The sequence below is a fragment of the Eulemur rufifrons genome, chromosome 30 (genome assembly GCF_041146395.1).
Source record: "Eulemur rufifrons isolate Redbay chromosome 30, OSU_ERuf_1, whole genome shotgun sequence".
NCBI classification, from domain to species: Eukaryota; Metazoa; Chordata; class Mammalia; order Primates; family Lemuridae; genus Eulemur; species Eulemur rufifrons.
This window is the reverse complement of record NC_091012.1, coordinates 104,740,273-104,762,032: the sequence shown is the minus strand read 5'-3', so window position 1 is coordinate 104,762,032 and position 21,760 is coordinate 104,740,273. Positions and strand designations below refer to the sequence as shown.

Here is a 21,760-nt window from a genome sequence, read left to right as displayed (position 1 = left end):
TAAAAACTTTCAGCCTGAAGCACTGAAGCAGGCATTTGCTGGGGGAGAGAAGATTTCCCTTTAAGTGAAGTTCATAGTTTTCACTACTACATGTGATTGGGCTTTTTTCTTTCTATTTTTTTTTTTTTTTTTTTGAGACAGAGTCTCACTCTGTTGCCCAGGCTAGAGTGAGTGCCGTGGCGTCAGCCTAGCTCACAGCAACCTCAAACTCCTGAGCTCAAGCGATCCTCCTGTCTCAGCCTCCCGAGTAGCTGGGACTACAGGCATGCACCACCATGCCCGGCTAATTTTTTCTATATATATTTTTAGCTGTCCATATAATTTCTTTCTATTTTTAGTAGAGATGGGGTCTCGCTCTTGCTCAGGCTGGTCTCGAACTCCTGAGCTCAAAGGATCCGCCCACCTCGGCCTCCCAGAGTGCTAGGATTACAGGCGTGAGCCACCGCGCCCGGCCAATGATTGGGCTTTTTTAAAACTAAAATGAGACTACCACTGATCCTCAGAAATTAAAAGGATGATAAAGGAATATTATGAACAACTTTATGCTAATAAATTTGACAACTTAGATGAAACCAAGAAACTCTTTGAAAGATACAAATTAATACCAAAGCTCATTCAAGAAGAAATATATCACCTGAATAACCCAATATCTATTAAGGAAATTGAAATTGTAGTTTAAAACATTCCCACAAAGAAAACTCCAAGCTCAAATGGGTTCACTGGAGAATTCTATCAAATACGTAAAGAAGAAATAATACCAATTCTACACAAATTCTTCCACAGAACTGAAGAGAGGAAGGAGTACTTCCCAACTTATTCTATGATTTCATTATCTTGATAGTGGCAATGGAATCATGGGTGTATACATGTCAAAACTTAAATTGTTCACTTTAAATACGTGTTATTTCTTGTATGACAATTAAACCACAATAAAGGGTTTAAAACAGCTAAATCAATGCGTAGGGATAGTCATGGCATTCATAATGCTTATATTAGGGGAAAAAAAGGTCTCAAATCGATGATCTAATAAGCTTCCACCTTATGAAGCTAGGAAAATTGAATTAAATTGAAATTGAAATTGAAACTAGCAGGACGGAAATAATAAAGATAAGAGCAAGAATGAATAAAATTGAGGCTTCCATTTCTGGCTACTATGGAGTAAGTCTACTACAGCCTCTCCTACTGACTATTGCAACTAAAAATTCTGTACAAAATACATAAAGCAACTACCTGAGGACTCTGATAAGTAAACAAAACCAGGCAGACTATGAACATAAGTAAAAAAGTGGAAAAGCAACCCATATATATCAGTGAGTTTCCCTTTTGTCCTTCCTCTGTTCTCTCAAGACTTCGACTCACGTGCAGGTCCCAGTGACATATGAGCCCCGACAAGTCCTGAGCTCATCCAGGGGCTCTGCATGCAAGACAAAGCAAAACTGCATACTAAGCTTTGAGAACTGAACTAAGATTTAAGCCACAGCTTTAGCCTGAGACTAGCACCATAGTGACAAATGTATGAGACAGACCCAAAGCAGGACTGCAAAGGCTTTGAAAATTGGGTTAAAGACTTAGCCTACCACTCAAGTCTTTTTTTTTTTTTTTTTTTTTTTGAGACAGTGTCGCTTTGTTGCCCAGGCTAGAGTGAGTGCCGTGGCGTCAGCCTAGCTCACAGCAACCTCAAACACCTGGGCTTAAGCAATCCTACTGCCTCAGCCTCCCAAGTAGCTGGGACAACAGGCATGCGCCACCATGCCCGGCTAATTTTTTTTTTTTTTTCTATATATATTTTAGTTGGCCAGATAATTTCTTTCTATTTTTAGTAGAGACGAGGTCTCGCTCATTGCTCAGGCTGGTCTCGAACTCCTGACCTTGAGCGATCCACCCGCCTCGGCCTCCCAGAGTGCTAGGATTACAGGCGTGAGCCACCGCGCCCGGCCTCAAGTCTTAAACTAATCCCTGAATGACACATGCACAATACAGATCCAAAGGAGCACAGCAAGGCCTTTGAAAACTGAACTGATTAGAACTGACAGCCACAGTAGGTCAGATAGAATTAGTAGTTTGAACTGAAATGGTTTATTACCTGATAAACAAAAACAATAACGGGTCAACACTATCTAGGATAGAATCTAAAATTATTCAATATAACAAACCACGAGCAAGATGTGATCAATTCTCAAGGTAAAAAGACAATCAATAGATGCCAATCCTGAGATAACCCAGGTGCTGGAAATTTCAAAGACATTTAAGCAGCTATTACACCTAAGCTCCATGTGGTAACAGCAAACACATTTGAAATAAATGGATGAATAGAAGTTCTTAGCAGAGAAACATAACCTGGGAAAAAATTTTGAAATTTTAAAACTGAAAAACACGGTATCTGAAATTAAAAGTCAAAACTCATGGGATAGACTTAACAGCAGAATGGAGATGACTGATGCAAAGTCAAGAACTTGGAGTTAGATTAACTGAAATGATCAAACTTGTCAACCTGAAGAATAGAGAGAAAAACAATTGGAAAAAAAGAAAAACAGGGCTTCCCAGGACCTGTGGAACAATATCTAAAGGTACAACATTCATGTCATTTTTCTTCTCAAAGGAGAAGAAAAAAGACTAGCTAGTGTAGAAAGAAGGTTTGAATACATAGTAACCAAAAACTTCCCAAATTTGGACAAAAAGACATAAATTTATAAATTCAAGAAGCACAGCATACCACAATCAATATAAACTCAAAGAAACACCATAATTAAATGGCTGGAAAGCCAACTTAAAGAAAACATACCCAGAGAAAAAAGGCATACTACATATGAGGAAACAATGATTCAAAGTTCTCATCAGAAACAATGGAGGCCAGAAGATAATGGAATGTCTTAAAAATACTAAAGGAAAAGAAAAGTCAACACACAATTCTACATCCAGAAAAAATATCCTTTAAGAAGGAAGACAAATTTTTAAAATTCTCAGGTGAAAGAAAACTAAGAGACTTTGTCACCCAAAGACTTGTTTAAGAGAAATGCTGCAAATTCTTCTTCAGGGTGAAGGGAGATGACATCAGAGGGAAACATGGAACTTTAGGAATACTTAAAGAGCAACAGAAATGGTAAAATATCTGTGTAAATATAATAGACTATTTTTCTCTCTTTAAGATACATATGAGAGTTGAAAGCAAAAATTATAACATTGTCTGGAGGGTTTAAAATGTTATGTAAATGTAATATCTTTGAAAACTATAACATAAAGAGGAGAAAGTAAATGGACCTATACTGTTGTAAATCTTCTACATATTGCTTAAAGTATTAAAACATAACTCTGAGTAGAATGCGAAAGGTTGCATACATATCTTAATGCCTAGAGCAGCCATTGAACTTTTAAAAAATAACTAAACAAGCAGATAGTGACAAAAATTAGGTATGTTTAAAATGGAATGATTAAATTGCAATTGCACCCCTAGAAATTCATCCCAGAGAAATGAAAACTTATGTTCACATAAAAACATATACACAAATGTTTATAGCAAATTTATGTGTAACAGCCAAACAACAGACACAATCTCAATGTCCTTCAGCAATGGTTAAGTAAACTGCAGTACATGCATACAGTGGAATACTACTCAGCAATAAAAACAAACAAACTATTGATACATACAACAACCTGGATGAATCTCCAGAGAATTATGCTGACTGAAAAAGAACCAAGCTCATAAGGTTACATACTGTATGATTTCATTTATATAACATTCTTCAAATGAGAAAATTATAGAAACAGAACACAGATTAGTGGTTGCCAGGGGTTAAGGAGGGGGTGGGCTGGGAAGAAATGGGCATGGCTGTAAAAGGGCAATATGCAGGATCCTTGTAGTAATGGAAATGTATTTTAACTGTGCATATGTCAACATTCTAGTTGTGATACTGTGCTATAGTTTTGCAAGATGTTACCATTGGCGGGAAATTGGGTAAAGGGTACACAAGATCTCTCTGTATTATTTCTTACATATGAATCTATAATGACCTCAATATAAAAAGTTGAATTAAGAAAATATTCAAATATTTCAAAGAATAGAGGAATGGGAGAGTAGAACAACAACCAGAAAAAATGGGACAAAGAGAAAAGAAATAATAAAGGGGTAGACCTACATCCAACAATACCAGTAATTATATCAAATGTAAATGGTCTAAATAATCATACCAATTAAAAGGCAGATTGTCAGATAAGATTAAAAACACAATCCCCAACTATATCATGTCTACAAGAAATCCAATTTAATATAAAGAATCTCTGTTCGACAAGAGACACAAGAAAGATAGTGAAAAGACAATCTAACAAATTGGGACAGTATATGTGCAATACAGCATTAATAAATACAGTATTAAAAATAGTGTGATAAGTAAGAGGAAGGCACATATCATAAGGAAAAAAGGGTAGAAGACTTACACAGGCACTTCAGAAAACAAATCACTCAAATTATAAAGATATGAAATGATGATCAATTTCATTACTAATCAAGGAAACGAAAGTTTCAATCACAAGAAGATACTAATACACACCTATCAGAATGGCAACAAATATAAGTGTGACAAGACCAAATGATGGGGAGAGGGCAATGGAAGCCTCATCCACTATTGATGGGACTGTAAACTGGTACAAATGCTCTACAAATCAACATTAAAATCAACATTTGGCCTTCACTATAAAGTTAAATATTCATACGTCCAAAATCCAGTCACAACAACCCAGGTATATGCACTAGAAAAGCCCTCGCACAACATGTGACTAGTAAAATAATGGTTAGTATTATCATTGGCTATAATAGTCTTAAACTGGAAACAACCCAAACTCCATCACAAGAAAAGTAGATACTATTAATGGTGGAATACCCAAACTAGAACACTATCCTGCAATGAAAATGAACAAATTACATTTATACACTTCATCATGGCTAAATTCACAATTGTAAGAGTAAAATAAGTCACAAAAGAACTCATATAGAATGATTCCATTTTTATAAAGCTCAAAAAAGAAAAGTTCCAACTAAACAATATATGGCCTAGGGATACAGATATAGATAGCAGAAGCCATAACCCAAATCCTGAAAATAATTATCCCCAAATTCAGGAGAGAGGTTATATCCAGGAGAGAGGTAGGAGGATGCAATCGGGAGGGGCAGTCCTAGTTCTCATCCTCAGCGGTGATTACACAGGTGCTAGCTGTATATTTCTCCTGAAAAGTGCTCATGTGTCCTAAATGCTCTTCAGTATGCATGATATGGTAACCAATAAGGATTACAAATAATGAAAAATACAACAAAATGTCAAAAAAATAGAAAATTTTCAAAAACAAAAATCAACGTGATTAAAAGCTGGTTCTGTGAAAAGGTCAATAAAATTGATAAACCTCAAGTCAGACTGATTAAAAAGAGAAGATATACATTATGAATATCAGGAGAACAACACCACAGATCCTACAAACACTAAAAAAATAATAAGGAAATCTTATGAAAAAAACTTTATTGTCAAAAATTTGATAGTTCAGATGAGATAAATTCCTTCAAGGCCACAAACCACCAAAGTTCACTAAAGAAGAAAAGGGTTGTCTGAGTATCCTTATAATTATCAAAATTGAATTAGTAGTTCAAAACCTACCCTCAAAAAAAAGCTCTAGGCCCACATGCCTTCTCTGATGAAGTATACAAAACATTTAAGACAGAAACAATGCTAATCCTATGTAAAAATTTTCAAAAAATAAAAGAGGAAGAAACATTTCCCAACTCATTTTATGAGGCCAGCATAACCCTGATGTCAAAACCAGACCCAAACAGTATGAGTGAAGAAAACTACAGATAACTGACATATACACAGATGTAAAATACTCAACAAAATATGAGTAAAAATAATTAGCAATATATAAAAGGAATAATAGGTCATGATCAAGTGGGGTTTACACTGGGAATGAAAGGCTAGTTCAATATTTGCAAATCAATGTAATCTACCAAATTAACAGTCTCAAGGAGAAAAATCACTGTCATGTCAATTGATGCAGAAAAAGCATTTGCAACATTCAACATTTATTCATGATAAAAACTCAGAAAACCAAGATTAAAAGGAAAAAACCTCAACCATTATTATCAGTCTATCTATGAAAAATCCTACAAATAAAAAATTATACCTAATGGTGAGAAAGTGAATGTTTCTGTCTTAAGATCAGGAACAAGGCAAGAATGTCATTCTCACTACTACTATTCAACATTATACCAAAGATACTAGCCAGTACAAAGAGGCAAAGGAAAAAAAAGTAAAAGACATCAAGATTAGAAAGCAAGAAATAAAACTGTCTTTATTTATAATTACATGATTGTTTACACAGAACATGCCAAGCTATCTATAAAAGAGCTACAAGTATTAATATGTAAGCTGAGGAAGGTCCTGGGATACAGGATCAATATAAAAAAATCAATTATATTTCTATAAAATAGCACTGAGCAATGGGAAAATGAAATACAAAAAAAATACCATTTACAATATAAGAACATAAGACACTTAGGGATGAATTAAACAATGTGCAAGACCTGTGCACTATAAACTATAAAATATTACTAAGACAAAATTTTTTTTTTTTTTTGGAGACAGAGTCTCGCTCTTTTGCCCTGGCTAGAGTGCCGTGGCATCAGCCTAGCTCACAGCAACCTCAAACTCCTGGACTTAAGTGATCCTACTGCCTCAGCCTCCCAAAATGCTAGGATTATAGGCATGAGCCACCGTGCCTGGCCTTACTAAGACAAATTTTAAAAGACATAAATACATAGAGTTACACCATGTTCATGAATTAGAAGACTCAAAATTGTCAGTATATAAATGATGAACAGATTCAATGGAATCCTATGCAAAATTCCATACAAATTCCCAAGCTGCTTCTACATGAGTGGATTAATAAAATGTGGTACATGTATACCATGGAGTTCTCAGTCAAAAAAACAATGGTGATCTAGCACCTCTTGTATTATCCTGGATAGAGCTGGAACCCATTCTACTAAGTGAAGTATCACAAGAATGGAAAAACAAGCATCACATGTACTCACCATCAAATTGGTTTTAACTGATCAACACTTAAATGCACATATAGTAATAACATTCATTGGGCAGATGGGAAGGGGGAGGTGGGGATGGGTATATATACACCTAATGGGTGTGGTGCGCACCATCTGGGGGATGGACACACTTGAAGCTCTGACTTGGGTGGGGCAAAGGCAATATACATAACCTAAACATTTGTACCCCCATAATACGCTGAAATAAAAAAAAATTAAAAACTAAAAAAAAGAAAAGGAAGAACAAAATTGGAAGATTCACACTACCTGATTTGAACACTTAATATAAGGTTGCAGAAATTAAACAGTGTGTTATTGGCATATAGACTGACACATCTGTGTTCAGTTGTTTTTGACAAGAGTGCCAAGGTAAGCCATGGAGAAATAACAGTCTTTTCAAAAATGCTGCTGGAATAATTGGATATGCATATGCAAAAAAAATTGACACTCACAGGCCGGGCGCGGTGGCTCACGCCTGTAATCCTAGCACTCTGGGAGGCCGAGGTGGGCGGATCCTTTGAGCTCAGGAGTTCGAGACCAGCCTGAGCAAGAGCGAGACCCCATCTCTACTAAAAATAGAAAGAAATTATATGGACAGCTAAAAATATATAGAGAAAAAATTAGCCGGGCATGGTGGTGCATGCCTGTAGTCCCAGCTACTCGGGAGGCTGAGACAGGAGGATCGCTTGAGCTCAGGAGTTTGAGGTTGCTGTGAGCTAGACTAACGCCACGGCACTCACTCTAGCCTGGGCAACAGAGTGAGACTCTGTCTCAAAAAAAAAAAAAAAAATTGACACTCACACCAGATTAAAAAACTTAACTCATTTTTTGTCATAGGCCTAAACATAAGGAGCTAAAATTATAAATCTTCTGAAAGAAAACATATGAGAAAATCTTTGTTGCCCTGAATTAGAGATTTGTTAAATAGGACATAAAAAGCATGAACCACAAAAGAACTTGATAAATTGAACTTTATCAAAATTAAAAACATCTATTCTTCAAAGCAAACTGTTAAGAGAAAAAAAAGTCATGGCCTGCGAGTAGATACTTGGAAAACACATAGCTGACAAAGGACTTGCATCAAGGTGGGGAGGGGATGGGTGTATACCTACATGATGAGTGCATTACGCACTGTCTGGGGAATGGACACGCTTGAAGCTCTGACTCGAGTGGATGGGGGGTGGGGGGAGGGGATGGGGGTATAGCTACATGATGAGTGCAATGCGCACTGTCTGGGGAATGGACACGCTTGAAGCTCTGACTCGGGGGGGATGGGCAGGACATGGGCAATATATATAACCTGAATTTTTGTACCCCCATGATAAGCTGAAATAAAATATATATATATATATATATATATATATATATATATAAAGAACTCTTATAATTTAATAACAAACAAAATGGCAAAAGATTACAACAGTTCACCAAAGAAGATATACAGATGGCAAATAAGAGCATGAAAAGATGCTCAACAACATTCAACATTAGAGAAATGCAAATTAAAATCACAATGAGATCCCTTTACTTACTACCTATTAGAAAGAAAGATTCACACTTACCATACCAAGTGCTGGCATGGATGAGAAACACCTAGAACTCTTACACATTGCTGACAGGAAAACAAAAGAGTTCAGCCATGCTAGAAAACAGTTTGATAGCATCTTATGAAGTATCCTACACTGGAAGTAAAGTCCTCTCAAGTTTATTTATTTTCTGAATAAATAAAGAGATAATACAAAAAACAAGAGTTCAGTGGGAGCAAAGTATTGATAAGAGGAGGAATCTGATAACAGGCAGTTTATCAAGTCAGATTTCTAAGAGTCTGAGAAGATATAAGAAGAGGAAAGAGAAAATGGTGTGAAGGTTTACAGTGTTCACCGCAAAGTGAGGGCAGACGAGAACATGGTGGGTACCTGGCCAGGTAGAGTTAAAGGTCACTAGCAAAGCTTTGTCGTCTGTACCAACTCCAATAAACCAGGTAGGATAATTTCCCTGAGGTTAAAAAAAAAAAAAGGACTCTAAATTTCAGACTGAAAGGGCCCACAGTATGCACAATAAAGAGGAAACACCAACACTTACCTCTATTCTGGTGCAAATACAAAAGCCCAATAATGGGGAGAGAAAGTCCTGAAAGCTTCCAGAAAGGAGGGAGGAAAGAAATGAGAACGGGCTTGGCACTTCTCACTAGCAAGCCAGAAGGCTGGAAGGTAGAAATGGGATCTAAGAACAAGAGTGGCCACACTGTCTGAATGCCAAGCAAAGTGCATGGTGACTGGAAAACGCTGCCAGGAGGAGGCCTCATTTGGATGTGACAACAGCACACGTCATCAGACCCCAGGCACATCCACAAGTCTGGGGGCTCTGAGAAGGGCTCCTGGGCGCCTCCCAGAGGCCAAGCTCTCACTGGCCAAGCTGGTTCCCCTTTCCCTGGTCTGACTCACCTGGACAGCTCCGCATTGGGGTCCCTCCGTCTGCCACCCAGGACTCTTCTCCTGGTCCCAACCCAAAGATCACATCTGGTTTGGCAACTAGATACCCTGTTCAGGGGAAATGACGTAGAACTTTGTTATGAATGCTGAAGGCATTCCAGAACCGAGGCCCTTCCCTGCAGGCTGAAGATGGCATGGTCTTGGTGACTGCCCCATGCACATAGTTATTTGCCCCTCAGTACAGAACATTCACGTAGCAGGCCAAGACACAAACATCCCGTACCCAAATGGGACTGTTAATACTTGACAGTGGGCCTTAAGCCCAAACTCACTGAGGGTTTCCAATGTCCCTGAGCTTGCAGCAGCAGCAGCTCAGAAAGACACTACTGGGTGCATTCTACATCCCACTGTGGAGCAGTCCCTCACCCACAGACACCAAGTGGCTGTAGTTCTCAAGCATGACATCCCTGTAGAGGTTCTTCTGAGCAGAGTCCAGTTGCTGCCACTCCTCCAGGGTGAAGTCCACAAACACATCCTTGAAGGTCAGTGATTCCTGTAACAGCACATTCCTCTTTAGCACAAAGGGATCTGCCTGGGGGACTGGGACAGGACACCTCACGCACATGGAGGGCTTACTCTGTGCCTATTCTAAGTCCTTTACACGTACTGAAGATTTCGATCCTCACCACCACCCTAGGAGAAACTCGACAGGTGAGGAACGTGAGGCACACACAGTCTCTACTAACCAGCCCAGGTCACACAGCTAGGAGTGAGGGATTTAAATCCACACGGTCTAGCTTTGGCACCCATATCTGCCTTTCTCTGTATAATTGTTCTTATGCTATTCACTTGTCACAATTTGGCAGAGTATATCACATAGAGTATTTATACAACTAAAGTTATTTTAAACTTTACAGGAGAAACAGATAAGCTATTAGAAATATCTTACCCTGGAAATCCATTCATTCAACACATATTTATCGAACAGAGACCAAGCTGGTAAGTCCTGCAGATATAAAAAATACAAAAAAAAAAAAAACCCAAAAAAACAAGCACCTCTTGAACTCAAGGAGCTCCAGTTTGGTAGAGGAAGAAAAACAACACTTACAAACTCATAGATGAAAGGGAGGGAGGGAGGGGGCCTGCCTTACAGGGGCAATGACAGATGACAGATGTAGGACAGGGTCCAGAGAGGAGGAAGTGAATTCTGCTCGGGGCTGACAGAGCTAAAACAAACCATTCTAAACATAGCTTATCAATCATGACAAACACTTCTAACCTTAGCTCATCAATCATGAGACAAGAACAGGAAACCAGAAGGTCTGCGGGCTGGGCAGATGACTGAGGCAAAAAGGGAAAGGTCTGTGTTTTCCTTGTCACCACCAAATAAGAACTCACTTCTAGAAGTGCCCTAATTCCTATCAAAGAGCAGTAAGCCACCTGTTTATGCTCTAGATCTCATCCTCTCATGCCCACGCTTGGTGGTCTTAAGTTCAAAGAGACATGTTGCACCCACAAGGCCGAAATCAGCCACATCGCACACCAGTTTACTAAGCTGTGCAGGATAGGAGACAGGAAAGTCAGTGTGCCAGAGGGTAGTGACAGGCAGGTTTCTCCAGCAGAAGGGATTCTCAGAGCAACCCAACAGCTCTTAACCCAAACTGCCCCTCCCACATGAATGCTCAGTGTCAAGGAACAAAACTACACAGCTGAGCACACAAATCATCTGGTTTAGAAGCCCTAACCTGCTCCATATACCAATATCTCTTGTAACAGTTCCATTGCTATGGCTTCCAGGGTCCCAGCAAACAACATGCCCATTTATAAGAGTGACAATGTACTCAGGGAACCCAAATATCTGGCTTCCTACTAGCTATTTATATTATAGTTTATTTACAGTCCTCCCAGTCCAGATGCAGTTGGTTTACCAATAAAGAGTCATTTTTATCAGAAGTTATGTCATCAGGTGTGATGCTGTGAAACATATATTTGTTCTTTGTCCTGTCTGCTGACAAAAAGCTCCAAAAACCCTTGGGATTTCCTCTGGAGTAATAATGGTGTCTTTTGTATGCTGTTGACTGATGGCTGGCAGTCCCTAGACTCTAGCTAGGGCCTAGACGGCTTCAGGATGAGGGCTGGTCACTGGAAAACCAAGGCAGGATTAGAGGGTTGAGACTTTCAGCCCCCTACAAACTCCCAGGAGGGGAGAGGGGCTGAAGGTTGAGTTGATCACCAACGGCCTATGTTTTAATCAATCATGGCTCCATAAAAATCCAAAATAGGGTTTGGAGAGCTTCTGGATAGCTGAACACTTGAATGTTCCTGGATGGTGGTGAGTCCAGACAGGGAATGAGAGTTCCGTGTGCCTTCCCGCATACCTTGCTCTATGCATCTATTCCATCTAGCTGTTCATCGGTATCCTTTGTAATATCTTTTATAATAAATGGGTAAACATAAGTAAAGCGTTTCCCTGAGTTCTGTGACCCGAATTAATTGAATTCGAGGAGAGGGTCATGGGAACTTCTGGTTTACAATCTACTACATGTAACTGGCATCTGAACGAGGGGCAGTCTTGTGGGACCGATCCCTCAATCTGTGGGATCTAACACTATCTCCAGGTATACAGTGCCAGAATTGAACTGAATTAGAGGACACCCAGCTGGTGTCCACTAAAGAATTGCTTGGAAAGTGGGGAAACAACCCCCACACATCTGGTGTCAGAAATGTTGTGTTGTGTGGTATGTGACAGTGGGAAAAACACTTTGATTTTTATTCCTATCTCTCAGACCTGGTAACATAGCTACCAATCCATTATCAGGTTTCCAGTAACAGAAAGCTAAAAATGATGATGATGATGATGACTAAAGTTAAAAACCACCAACAGATCCCACATGTACAGTGTCAGAATTTAGTTCATAGTAAAAGTACCTTTAATCGCTGCAGAAAAGATGTCATTAGGAAAATCTGGCTAGGCATTTATGGAGGGAAACAAAACTCTGTAAAACTGAATTACCTATCTCACTCTGAACTCCAAAATAAATTACAGATGGATTAGGGATTTAAGTGTCTACAAGATAATCATAAAATTAATAAATAAGTTAAAAGTTTTTATAATTTTGGAGTGGTTGAAAGCTTTTTTAAGCAATTCCCAAATTCAGAAGACATGGTCACACACTGATAAACTAGACTACCTAGACATTAGAAAATTCTAAATAGCAGAACAAAATTTTTAAATTATCAAACATAAATAACAAAGTGAGAAAATATTTGTAATATACATAACAATGAGCTAATTTCCTTCATATACTAAAATTCTAACAAATCATTAAGAAAAAGACCACAACCTGTATTCTTAGCACTCTGAGAGGTTGAGGTAGGTGGATCGTTTGAGCTCAGGAGTTTGAGACCAGCCTGAGCAAGGGCGAGACTCCGTCTCTACTAAAAAAATAGAAAGAAATTAGCTGGACAACTAAAAATATATGGAAAAGGTTAGCCAGGCATGGTGGCACATGCCTGTAGTCCCAGCTACTCGGGAGGCTGAGGCAGAAGGATTGCTTGAGCCCAGGAGCTTGAGGTTGCTGTGAGCCAGGCTGACACCATGGCACTCTAGGCCGGGCAAGAGAGTGAGACTCTGTCTCAAAAAAAAAAAAAGAAAGAAAGAAAGAAAGAAAAAGAAAAAAGAAAAAGACCACAACCCAATATATAACTGAAACAATGTGAAATAAATGTATAATAGTATACCACATGTGACCCTTCATAGTCTTTTTTTTTTAACCTACACTCATCATTTTATTTATTTTTTTGGGGAGAGACAGGATTTTGCTTTGTTTCCTGGGCATAAATGTAGTGGCATCGTCATAGCTTACTGCAACCTCAAATTCCTGGGCTCAAGTGATCCTACTGCCTCAGCCTCTGGAGTAGCTGGGACCACAGGCACGTGCCACCACGCCTGGCTAATTTTTTTCTATTTTTTGTAGAGATGGGGTCTCGCTTTTACTCAAGCTGGTCTTGAACTCCTGACCTCAAGCAATCCTCCCGCCCTGGCCTCTCAGAGTGCTAGGATTACAGGCGTGAGCCTGTATTGCTCACGCTCAGCATGAAATATTAACATGTACATAAGGATGTCCAAGGCAGTATTATTTGTATTAGCAAAAAGTAGAAGAAAGCCTTAAATGTTCCGTGTTCCTGGGAACGCATGATGGTAGAACAACAGCTGCACTATCAGGTGACATTGCTTGTGATAAAAATGATCCCTGAAAAAAAAAAAAAAAACTGCGTCTTGACTGGGAGGACTAGGGTAGTTAAATAAATTGCTAATTCTATACTCTAGAACTTCCATGAAAACAGACTGACATGTAAGGATGTTTGGGATACTTTTGTCTAAATGAAAAAAGCGTATTTCAGAATATGCATAGTAGGAACATATTTTCATTAAAAACCCAGGCAAAATTTTGTAGGTTTTCTACATATATACAAAAAACAAACAACTGCCTGGAAGGCAAACAATTAGTAGAAGGGCTGAGACTAGTTTCATTTGTTAGAACACAACAGAAAAGGAGGAATGAAAACGAGCCGTGTTTTCCTGGCTTGAAAACTGAGGAAGGTAAACATCTTTTCATACAGCATTACACTTTTTTTCTTGTAAATTATCTGTCCTATCTTTTTGACTATTTCTCTACCACTTTTTTGTCTTTTTTAATCATCATTTTGCATTTTCCATATATAAATCCTCTGTGTATCATATGTACTGCATGTATTTTTCTCTGAGTCTCAAATATGCCTCTTGACTGTATAGGTTTTAACATTTTAATGCAGTCTAATCTGACAATCTTTCTCTTTATGGTTTCTGGGTTTCCTATCTTCATCAAAATGCAAGGTTATACAAATATCCTCCTGAATTTTCATCTAATTTTTCAAATATATATTTAGTTCTTTAATCAAACTGGAATTTACTTTTACAGGATACAGAAGAGTCTAACTTTGTTTCCATCCAGATGGAGACTCAATTGTGCCACCATCATTCATTAACCACGTTTTCCACACAACTGAAATGCCATTTTTATAATATTGACTCACAGAAGCCTATTTAAGAATATAAGAAATCTAGAAGCCACAAAAGATTGTGAAATTAGACATTAAAAAAATTTAAGTGTCTACTGCCTGAGATGTATGATAAGCCAAGTCAAAACAAATGACAAACTATGAAAAAATATTTATAACATATATGACAGACACCTTATTTACTTAAGTTAACATAAAGAGCTGGCATCCAGCAATCAAAATAATTCCATAGCCAAGAGAAAAAGGGACAAATGACTATAGTAAACATTTTAAAGAAAAAAGTACAAATAGCATTTAAAAATATGAAAAGACACTCAATTCAAGAAATATAAACTAAAATGCACCCCTCTTTTCTCCCTCACAATGGCAAAAATCAAAGCATTGGATAATACACCATACTATTTATGGGAAAATGCATTATACTCTTGCTAGGAGTGCAAATCAGTACACCCTATTTGGAGGGCAATTTGACAGTTCTGAATCAAAATTTCAAGATGCACATAACTCTGAACTAGAAATCTCACTTCTAGAAAGTTATCCTATGGAGGCACTCACATGTGTACAATGGGAAAGTACTGTACACTGCTATCTTGTCCATGGTAGCAAAAGGCTGGAAATATCCTAAATGTCTATCACTAGGGAAAAAGTAAATAAATAACGGTATTTCCATCCAATGGACTGTCAAGCAGCCATTTTTGTAAACGGGGTAGACCACCTGTTTTAAACATTGGATAATTTTGTCCCCCAGGGGATATTTGGCAATGTCTGGAGACATTTTGGTTGTGAAACTGGAGGAGGAGGTTCTACTGGCATGTATTAGATAGAGGCCAGGGATGCTGCTACATATACGATGCACAGGAAAGCGATCTCCAACAAATAATGATGTGAACCAAAATGTCCATAGTGCTGCACTGAGAAACCTCAGGGTAGACTAAACACAAGCAAAATGGAATGATCATTAAGAAAAGGGCCAGGCCGGGTGCTGTGAGGCTCACGCCTGTAATCCTAGCACTCTGGGAGCCTGAGGTGGGAGGATCACTCAAGGTCAGGAGTTTGAGACCAGCCTGAGCAAGAGTGAGACCCCATCTCTACTAAAAATAGAAAGAAATTATCTGGACAGCTAAAAATATATATAGTTGGGCATGGTGGCACATACCTGTAATCTCAGCTCCTCAGGAGGCTGAGGCAGGAGGATCGCTTAAGCCCAGGAGTTTGAGGTTGCTGTGAGCTAGGCTGACGCCACGGCACTCTAGCCAAGGCAACAGAGCAAGACTGTGTCTCAAAAAAAAAAGAAAAAGAAAGAAAGAAAGAGAGAGAGAGAGAGAGAGAGAGAGAGAAAAGGGCCAGAAGGACCAGAATGTACTCTAATTTGTTAAAAGGAGGGGGAAGGAAGACGAGAAAGAAATTCATATATCAAGACAGATATGCATACATGATCTCTGGAAGAATGTACAAAAAAATAAAGAAGTCTTAGGGATGGGAAAATTATTTTTCACCTTTTGTTTGAATTTTTACCATGTGCATGCACTACTTTTAAAAATGTTCAATTCATTATAACGTTCTATTAAGAATATTTTTAGAATTTTGGCATCCATATTCTTAAGTGAAGCTGGTCTATAATTTTCTTTTTTGTAGCATCTTCATTAAATTTAAAGTTAATTGGCTTCAAAGATGAATTTGGTACCTTTTTCATCTTTAATAGCCTGGGAAATTGGAACACTGAAATTATATGATCTTCAAATTTGGTGAAAGGAGTAATTAAGGAGGATTTAGGAGTGCAAGTTTAAAGTTTGAATACCTTTTAGTCAAAGAATCCAACTTCCAAGAATAACCTTCATAAATACTTGTACTACTGAGCAGATGCACAGAAAGTTGTTCACGAGGCACTGTTTACAATAGCAAAAAGGAAAAATTAAAAACCTAATGATATGGTTCGGATGTTTGGCCCCTCCAAATCTCATGTTGAAATCTGATCCCCAGTGTTGAATGTCGGGCCTGGTGTGAGGTGTTTGGGTCACGGGGGCGGATCCTTCATGAAGGGCTTGGTGCCCTCCCCATAATAATGAGTGAGTTCTCACTTTATTAGTTCTCAGAGAACTGGTCCTTTAAAAGAGCCTGGCACCATCTCCTCCCTCTCTTGTTCCTGCTCTTGCCATGTGACACGCCTGCTCCCCCTTCACCGTCTGCCTTGATTGGAAGCTCCCTGAAGCCCTCACCAGAAGCAGATGCTGGCACCATGCTCCTTGTACAGTCTGTAGGACCATGAGTCAAATAAACCTCTTTCCTTTATAAATTACCATGCCTCAGGTATTTCTTTTATAGCAATGCAAAAGGGATTAACACACCAAAATATCCATAAATAGAGAAATAGTTAAATGATACATCCACCCTATGAAATAGGAATTGAAATAATCTTTATATATTGACAAGAAACACCACCCAGAATATAACCAGGTGGAAAAAGCAAGATAGGTATGGAAGTATGATGCCATTTGTGTAAAAACATATAAAACAATACATCTGTATATGTTTTTAGTTCATTAAATTGACATAAATGCATCTACACTACGGCTTCACCAAATTGTTAACAGCGGGCATCTCTGAGGAGAAACATGGCACTGGGGGAAGAAGAAAGAGAAGCTTTCTGACTACTAGTTTTTATACGCAAATTAAAACATTATGCATGAATTTATTATCTTACACATAATAAAGAACAAGAAGTGAAAAGGAGGGAAAAAGCAAGATCAGTTGATGTATTTAAAAAATCTTCTCTAAAAAGGAAAAGAAGAAAAGATGAGATGCAGTTCCCACAGGAACAAGTAGAGAGAGGTATCTTTGTTGTTGTTTTTATTCTCTCCTGGTGAGGGAAAGGATGAGAGAAACCAGATGTGGGTAACAGGTTGAATAGAAAACAGCTAGAGAAGAGGTGATAATCGGGTTTTTCGAGTTTACCATACGGTATTCCTAAAAGTTGCTTCAATTTCACTGGAAACAAAGTAGGGGTAAATTAGAAACTCACCTGGGACATGGCCATCTTGTTCTGGTCTGGATGAAAAATGCAGATCTACAAAGGCAGAATTAGGAGAGTACATGAGGTAGGTATAGTCATTACATCATCATCAACACCTTATAATAATCACCCTTGCACACTACGGAGAATGATCTAGAAACATGGCCTGGTAGCTCCAGCTTGTTCCCATGGGACTCTACTGAGCTACTGTGAGTTTTGCACATCAAATTTTGTTTCCCTTACTGGACAGCTATATGACTTGTGTTTAAAGGCATCTACTTCAAAAATCATTAAAAACTTGACAGCTCCTCTATATCCAGCATTCTATTCCTGGAAATTTAACACAATGAAACAATCATAAATGTACACAAAGCCACAAAGATATTAACAGTTGTCATTCTCGCCATTCAAAAATTTGGAAGCAACTAAATGTCCAGGAAAGGGGACTCAAAAAAAATATGATGCATGCAAAAACAGGCATAATACACAGTCTTTCAAACTGCTATGGAACTTTGTTTTCAGTTCTTAATATTTTTAAAAGCAGGTTACAAAAAGTGCAGTGTGATCTTTTTTAAAGTAACATGTCCATATATGAAGTCTCAAAGAACACTTATTAAAATGCTAACGCTGGTTATCTTTGAGTGGTGATTTTATTTTTCTTCTTTTGTTTATTTGCATTTTCTCATGAAGAATATTAAGCACCAGTGAAATAAAAGTTAACAATCATTAAAAATTACCCACTATAAAACTGAGCTCTAGCGGTGAAAACACCCTCAGTGAAGTGTTTATAGAATAATCTCTTGATGTAGTTTGGTAGAAAGAGACAAACTAGGGCTTAGAGGGCTGCAGAGAAGGAGGAATGAGGATGGGTGAGTAACAGTCCAGCACTGTGAGTTCTATGTGGTGCTTAAAATCACTGTGCCTGGCCCCCCATGTCCTCCACTCTTACTGGCCACTCACCCTGCCCCCCCCATTCATCACTTCCTCCTTCCTCACAATTCACATTTTGAATGCCATGCTATCCCTTGTTTGGAAGTTCTTCAAAAGAGTTTCAGCAAAGAGCTTCTGGGCAGAGTAACCATCACATGCTGCAGCAATCACTGCGACAGCATCAGGACAACAGGGTTCAGATCTGTGTAGCTCAACAAGACATGTTCTCAGGCCCAGCTTCATTAAGCATCAAAATGAGGCAGCAAAACTGGATGAGAGCATACCTGTAGAGTACTCTGAAATTCTATAAACTAAAAATATATTTTCTGCACCTTGGTCAGGAGGGAGATTCAGCATTTCCCCTTGAGCAGGTGCAAGGTTGATGCCATGGCACTGACTCAAATCCAAAAATAGCCAGTGGCAAGAGAAGGGAGCATTAAGTTGCACAAGTGGGTGTGTTAGGAGAGGATGAAGACTTCTGTGGCTGGTCATGATCCTTCCCAGCCTCATCCTGCCTACAGCAGGGGACCAGCCCTAAGGGGGACATCCATACCTTGATCTACCTGTGACTTTCATCTCTCTCTCCTCCAACAGGGATCAAACTGCCCACTGTCACACGGTCCTCGATGGCACCTGGAAGTTGAGCCAGCATTGCCCTCTCAGCTGACCATGAAAGACAAAGGCCACTGCAGGTCCAGCTCTTCTAGGACCACTGTCCTGTGAGCCTCTTCCCTCTGCCCTGAGGATGTGGGTCTGGGCTCTGTGCTGAGGGTTCTCCTCCAACTTGCCTCAGAGCACCTCTCTTGTTCCCAAGGAGACAGGACCAAGAAATTCAGACACAAACACATGTCAGCTGGGACCTCACTGCAGCACCAGATGTCTGCCTGTGACCCGGGGAACTCACCTCTTCCTGGGGCCTTAGAATGGGTCTTCTCAGACTAAGTGAGGAAGCCTGGGCGTAGATAAGCTGGAGTCTGCAGTTGGCGAGCAGTGGTCTCGGTTACACACTCTGACCCTGGACACACAATGACCACAGGAGATTCCATTAGCAACCCATTTGCTACCTTCCATGGAGTGAAGTTCGGTAATATCCAAAGGTTTTCACTCAACAGAAGGAGGTACAATGCCTCATTCTACTTTTAAGAGTTAACATTTATACAGAGTTCAACAATCTCTGCCTTACAACTAATAGCCTGCTGTGCCACTTTAATTCGTTTAAGAAATGAGTGCTCTCTACGTGCCTGTTCTCCGTGTTGGAGAAACATCAGTGAACAAAATCTCAGAGTTCCCCGCTCCTGTGGAGCTTGTATTCTAGCAGGGAAGGCAGGAAACAATAAACATGATAAATATAGGAAAAGATAAAGGCTCCCTCGGGTTCGCTACCTATGTGATTTTGGACAGGCTGCCAAGCCACCAAGCCACGCTGTGCTGTTTTCTCTATCAAATGAATATAATCACAGTACCACCACACAAGGCTCCTGTGAAGATGAATGTGAAAAACTTGCAACGGTGCTTGGCATTTATTGAGCACTCAGGAAACGGTCCCTGAATAACTCAATCAATGCATCACTGGCTGGCCCCCGAAGCGCGCCCCCAACACTCACAGCCACGGCCCGTGTCACTCAACCTCCACAAGGGCACTCACCCACAACCCTGCCAACAACCCCAGCCCATCAAACCCATCACCATCTCCGCCTCCCCCTTACTTCACGGCCAAGAGCCCGAAATTTGAGGGGTGGATAACAACCGCCAGCATGAGTTACAAGCGGCCCTCTCGGGTCAGCCGAGCACTTCCGCATCCCATCACCCCCTGGGAACGCGAGGTCCCGGCACTGCGCACGCGCATGGGAGGACGCTGGGGGCGGGGGGGGGGGAGTACCACCGCTGATGGCCAACATGGCGCCTTTCAGGGAGTGTGTTTCTGACAGTAGCTCGCTCAGAGGCAACAGGAAACGACAGGAGCGTGTGACCATTTCCCATGGCGGCTTGTACGAAAGGCCCGGGGAGGCGTCCCTGGGTGGCGAGAGGCCAGCGGGCTTGGCGCTGACTTTCCAGCGGCCCGGGGCACAGAGGCCGAACCCCCCCCCCCACTTCGTTTTCCTGCGCCCCTGGGAGTTCGCATCCCTCCATTCCCAAAGCCACGCTTTCCGCTGCCTTCTGCTCCTGGGACTAGGAAAAGAGGGAGTCCGGCCTCTTCTGTCATTAGCGGCACTAGGGCGCGGCCATCTAGGGGCCAGAACGGGTAGTACAAAGTGGGGACCTGGGCCTGGCTCCTTAGGGGGAGTGGCCTGGAGGTGGGGCTCTGGAGTTGGGCTGCAGGGCCACCAACCTCCCTGAATGGGGGACGAAACCCTCATTGTACTTTTCTCTAACAAATGAAGGGGCTCCAGTTCCTGGGACCTTAGACCTCCTGGGAAAATCTGGGTTTTGCTTTCTGGGAAATGCATTGTAAAATAGCGGAGAGCCGTTCTCTCTGAGAATGCCAGCCAGTGGCAACATGGCCTGCTAAAAAGGCCTGGGGCTGCCTGGAGGAAAGTTTTCTATTTCCTGTCAGGATCTGAAGGAGAGAGGCTAGGTGTGTTCTCTGTGCTTGCTGTGCCTGCCTGGTCACCAAGCAGACCTCCTTGGGTCAGGATGGCAGGATCTCAGCCCAGGTACACAGCAATTCCTTGTGCGCTGGAGCCAGCTAGTGCCAGACACTGTTCATAGATGTGAATGTCAGCTGCGATCATGGAATCCATCAGACATTTAATTTCCATTTGAACATGTTTCTTTCTGCTCTTCCTTTCTTCTCTGAAGTTAACTCACATTCCCCGGGTGTTTTGGATGAGTCAAGGCCCAACCTGCAAACTCAGTCCAGACGTGGGAAGTGACCCTGTCTAAGCCACCTGCAGAAATCCCAGGAAAAGCGCCTGTTTTCCCTTGGGCCTGTGGTCAATGAATTATCACCCATTGAGGATTTCGTGTGTATGTGTAAATGACGGCCAGGTTAAGAGATACCAAGCCATTTATTTCTAGAGGAGAGGTGACCTGATAACCTTCTCTTCAGATATCATTATCACCAGGCAGGAAAGGGTTAATAGTGTTGGTATGACAGTGTCCTGAAGACAGTAGAGAAATCCCAAGCTGCAGAAGCTCTTGGTCTGTGGCCCTGGCCAGACTCCCCCCCACATCCTGATTCTGCAGGAAGAGGTGCTTGCACAGAAGCAGAAGGGGCTGATGCTTTGGATGGGCCCTGGTGAAAAG

General features: G+C 40.4%; 1 protein-coding gene across 1 annotated transcript in view; it reads right to left on the bottom strand.

The window, feature by feature from the left end:
- LOC138377960 (zinc finger protein 674-like) overlaps positions 1-19,522 on the bottom strand; it is a 40,387-nt gene extending 20,865 nt beyond the window's left edge. The window contains 4 exon segments of the mRNA XM_069463144.1: positions 9,526-9,621; positions 9,940-10,066; positions 17,594-17,638; positions 19,419-19,522. Coding sequence (XP_069319245.1) covers positions 9,526-9,621; positions 9,940-10,066; positions 17,594-17,608 — 238 coding nt within the window. The 5' untranslated portion in view covers positions 17,609-17,638; positions 19,419-19,522.
- Positions 19,523-21,760: the final 2,238 nt, after the last annotated feature.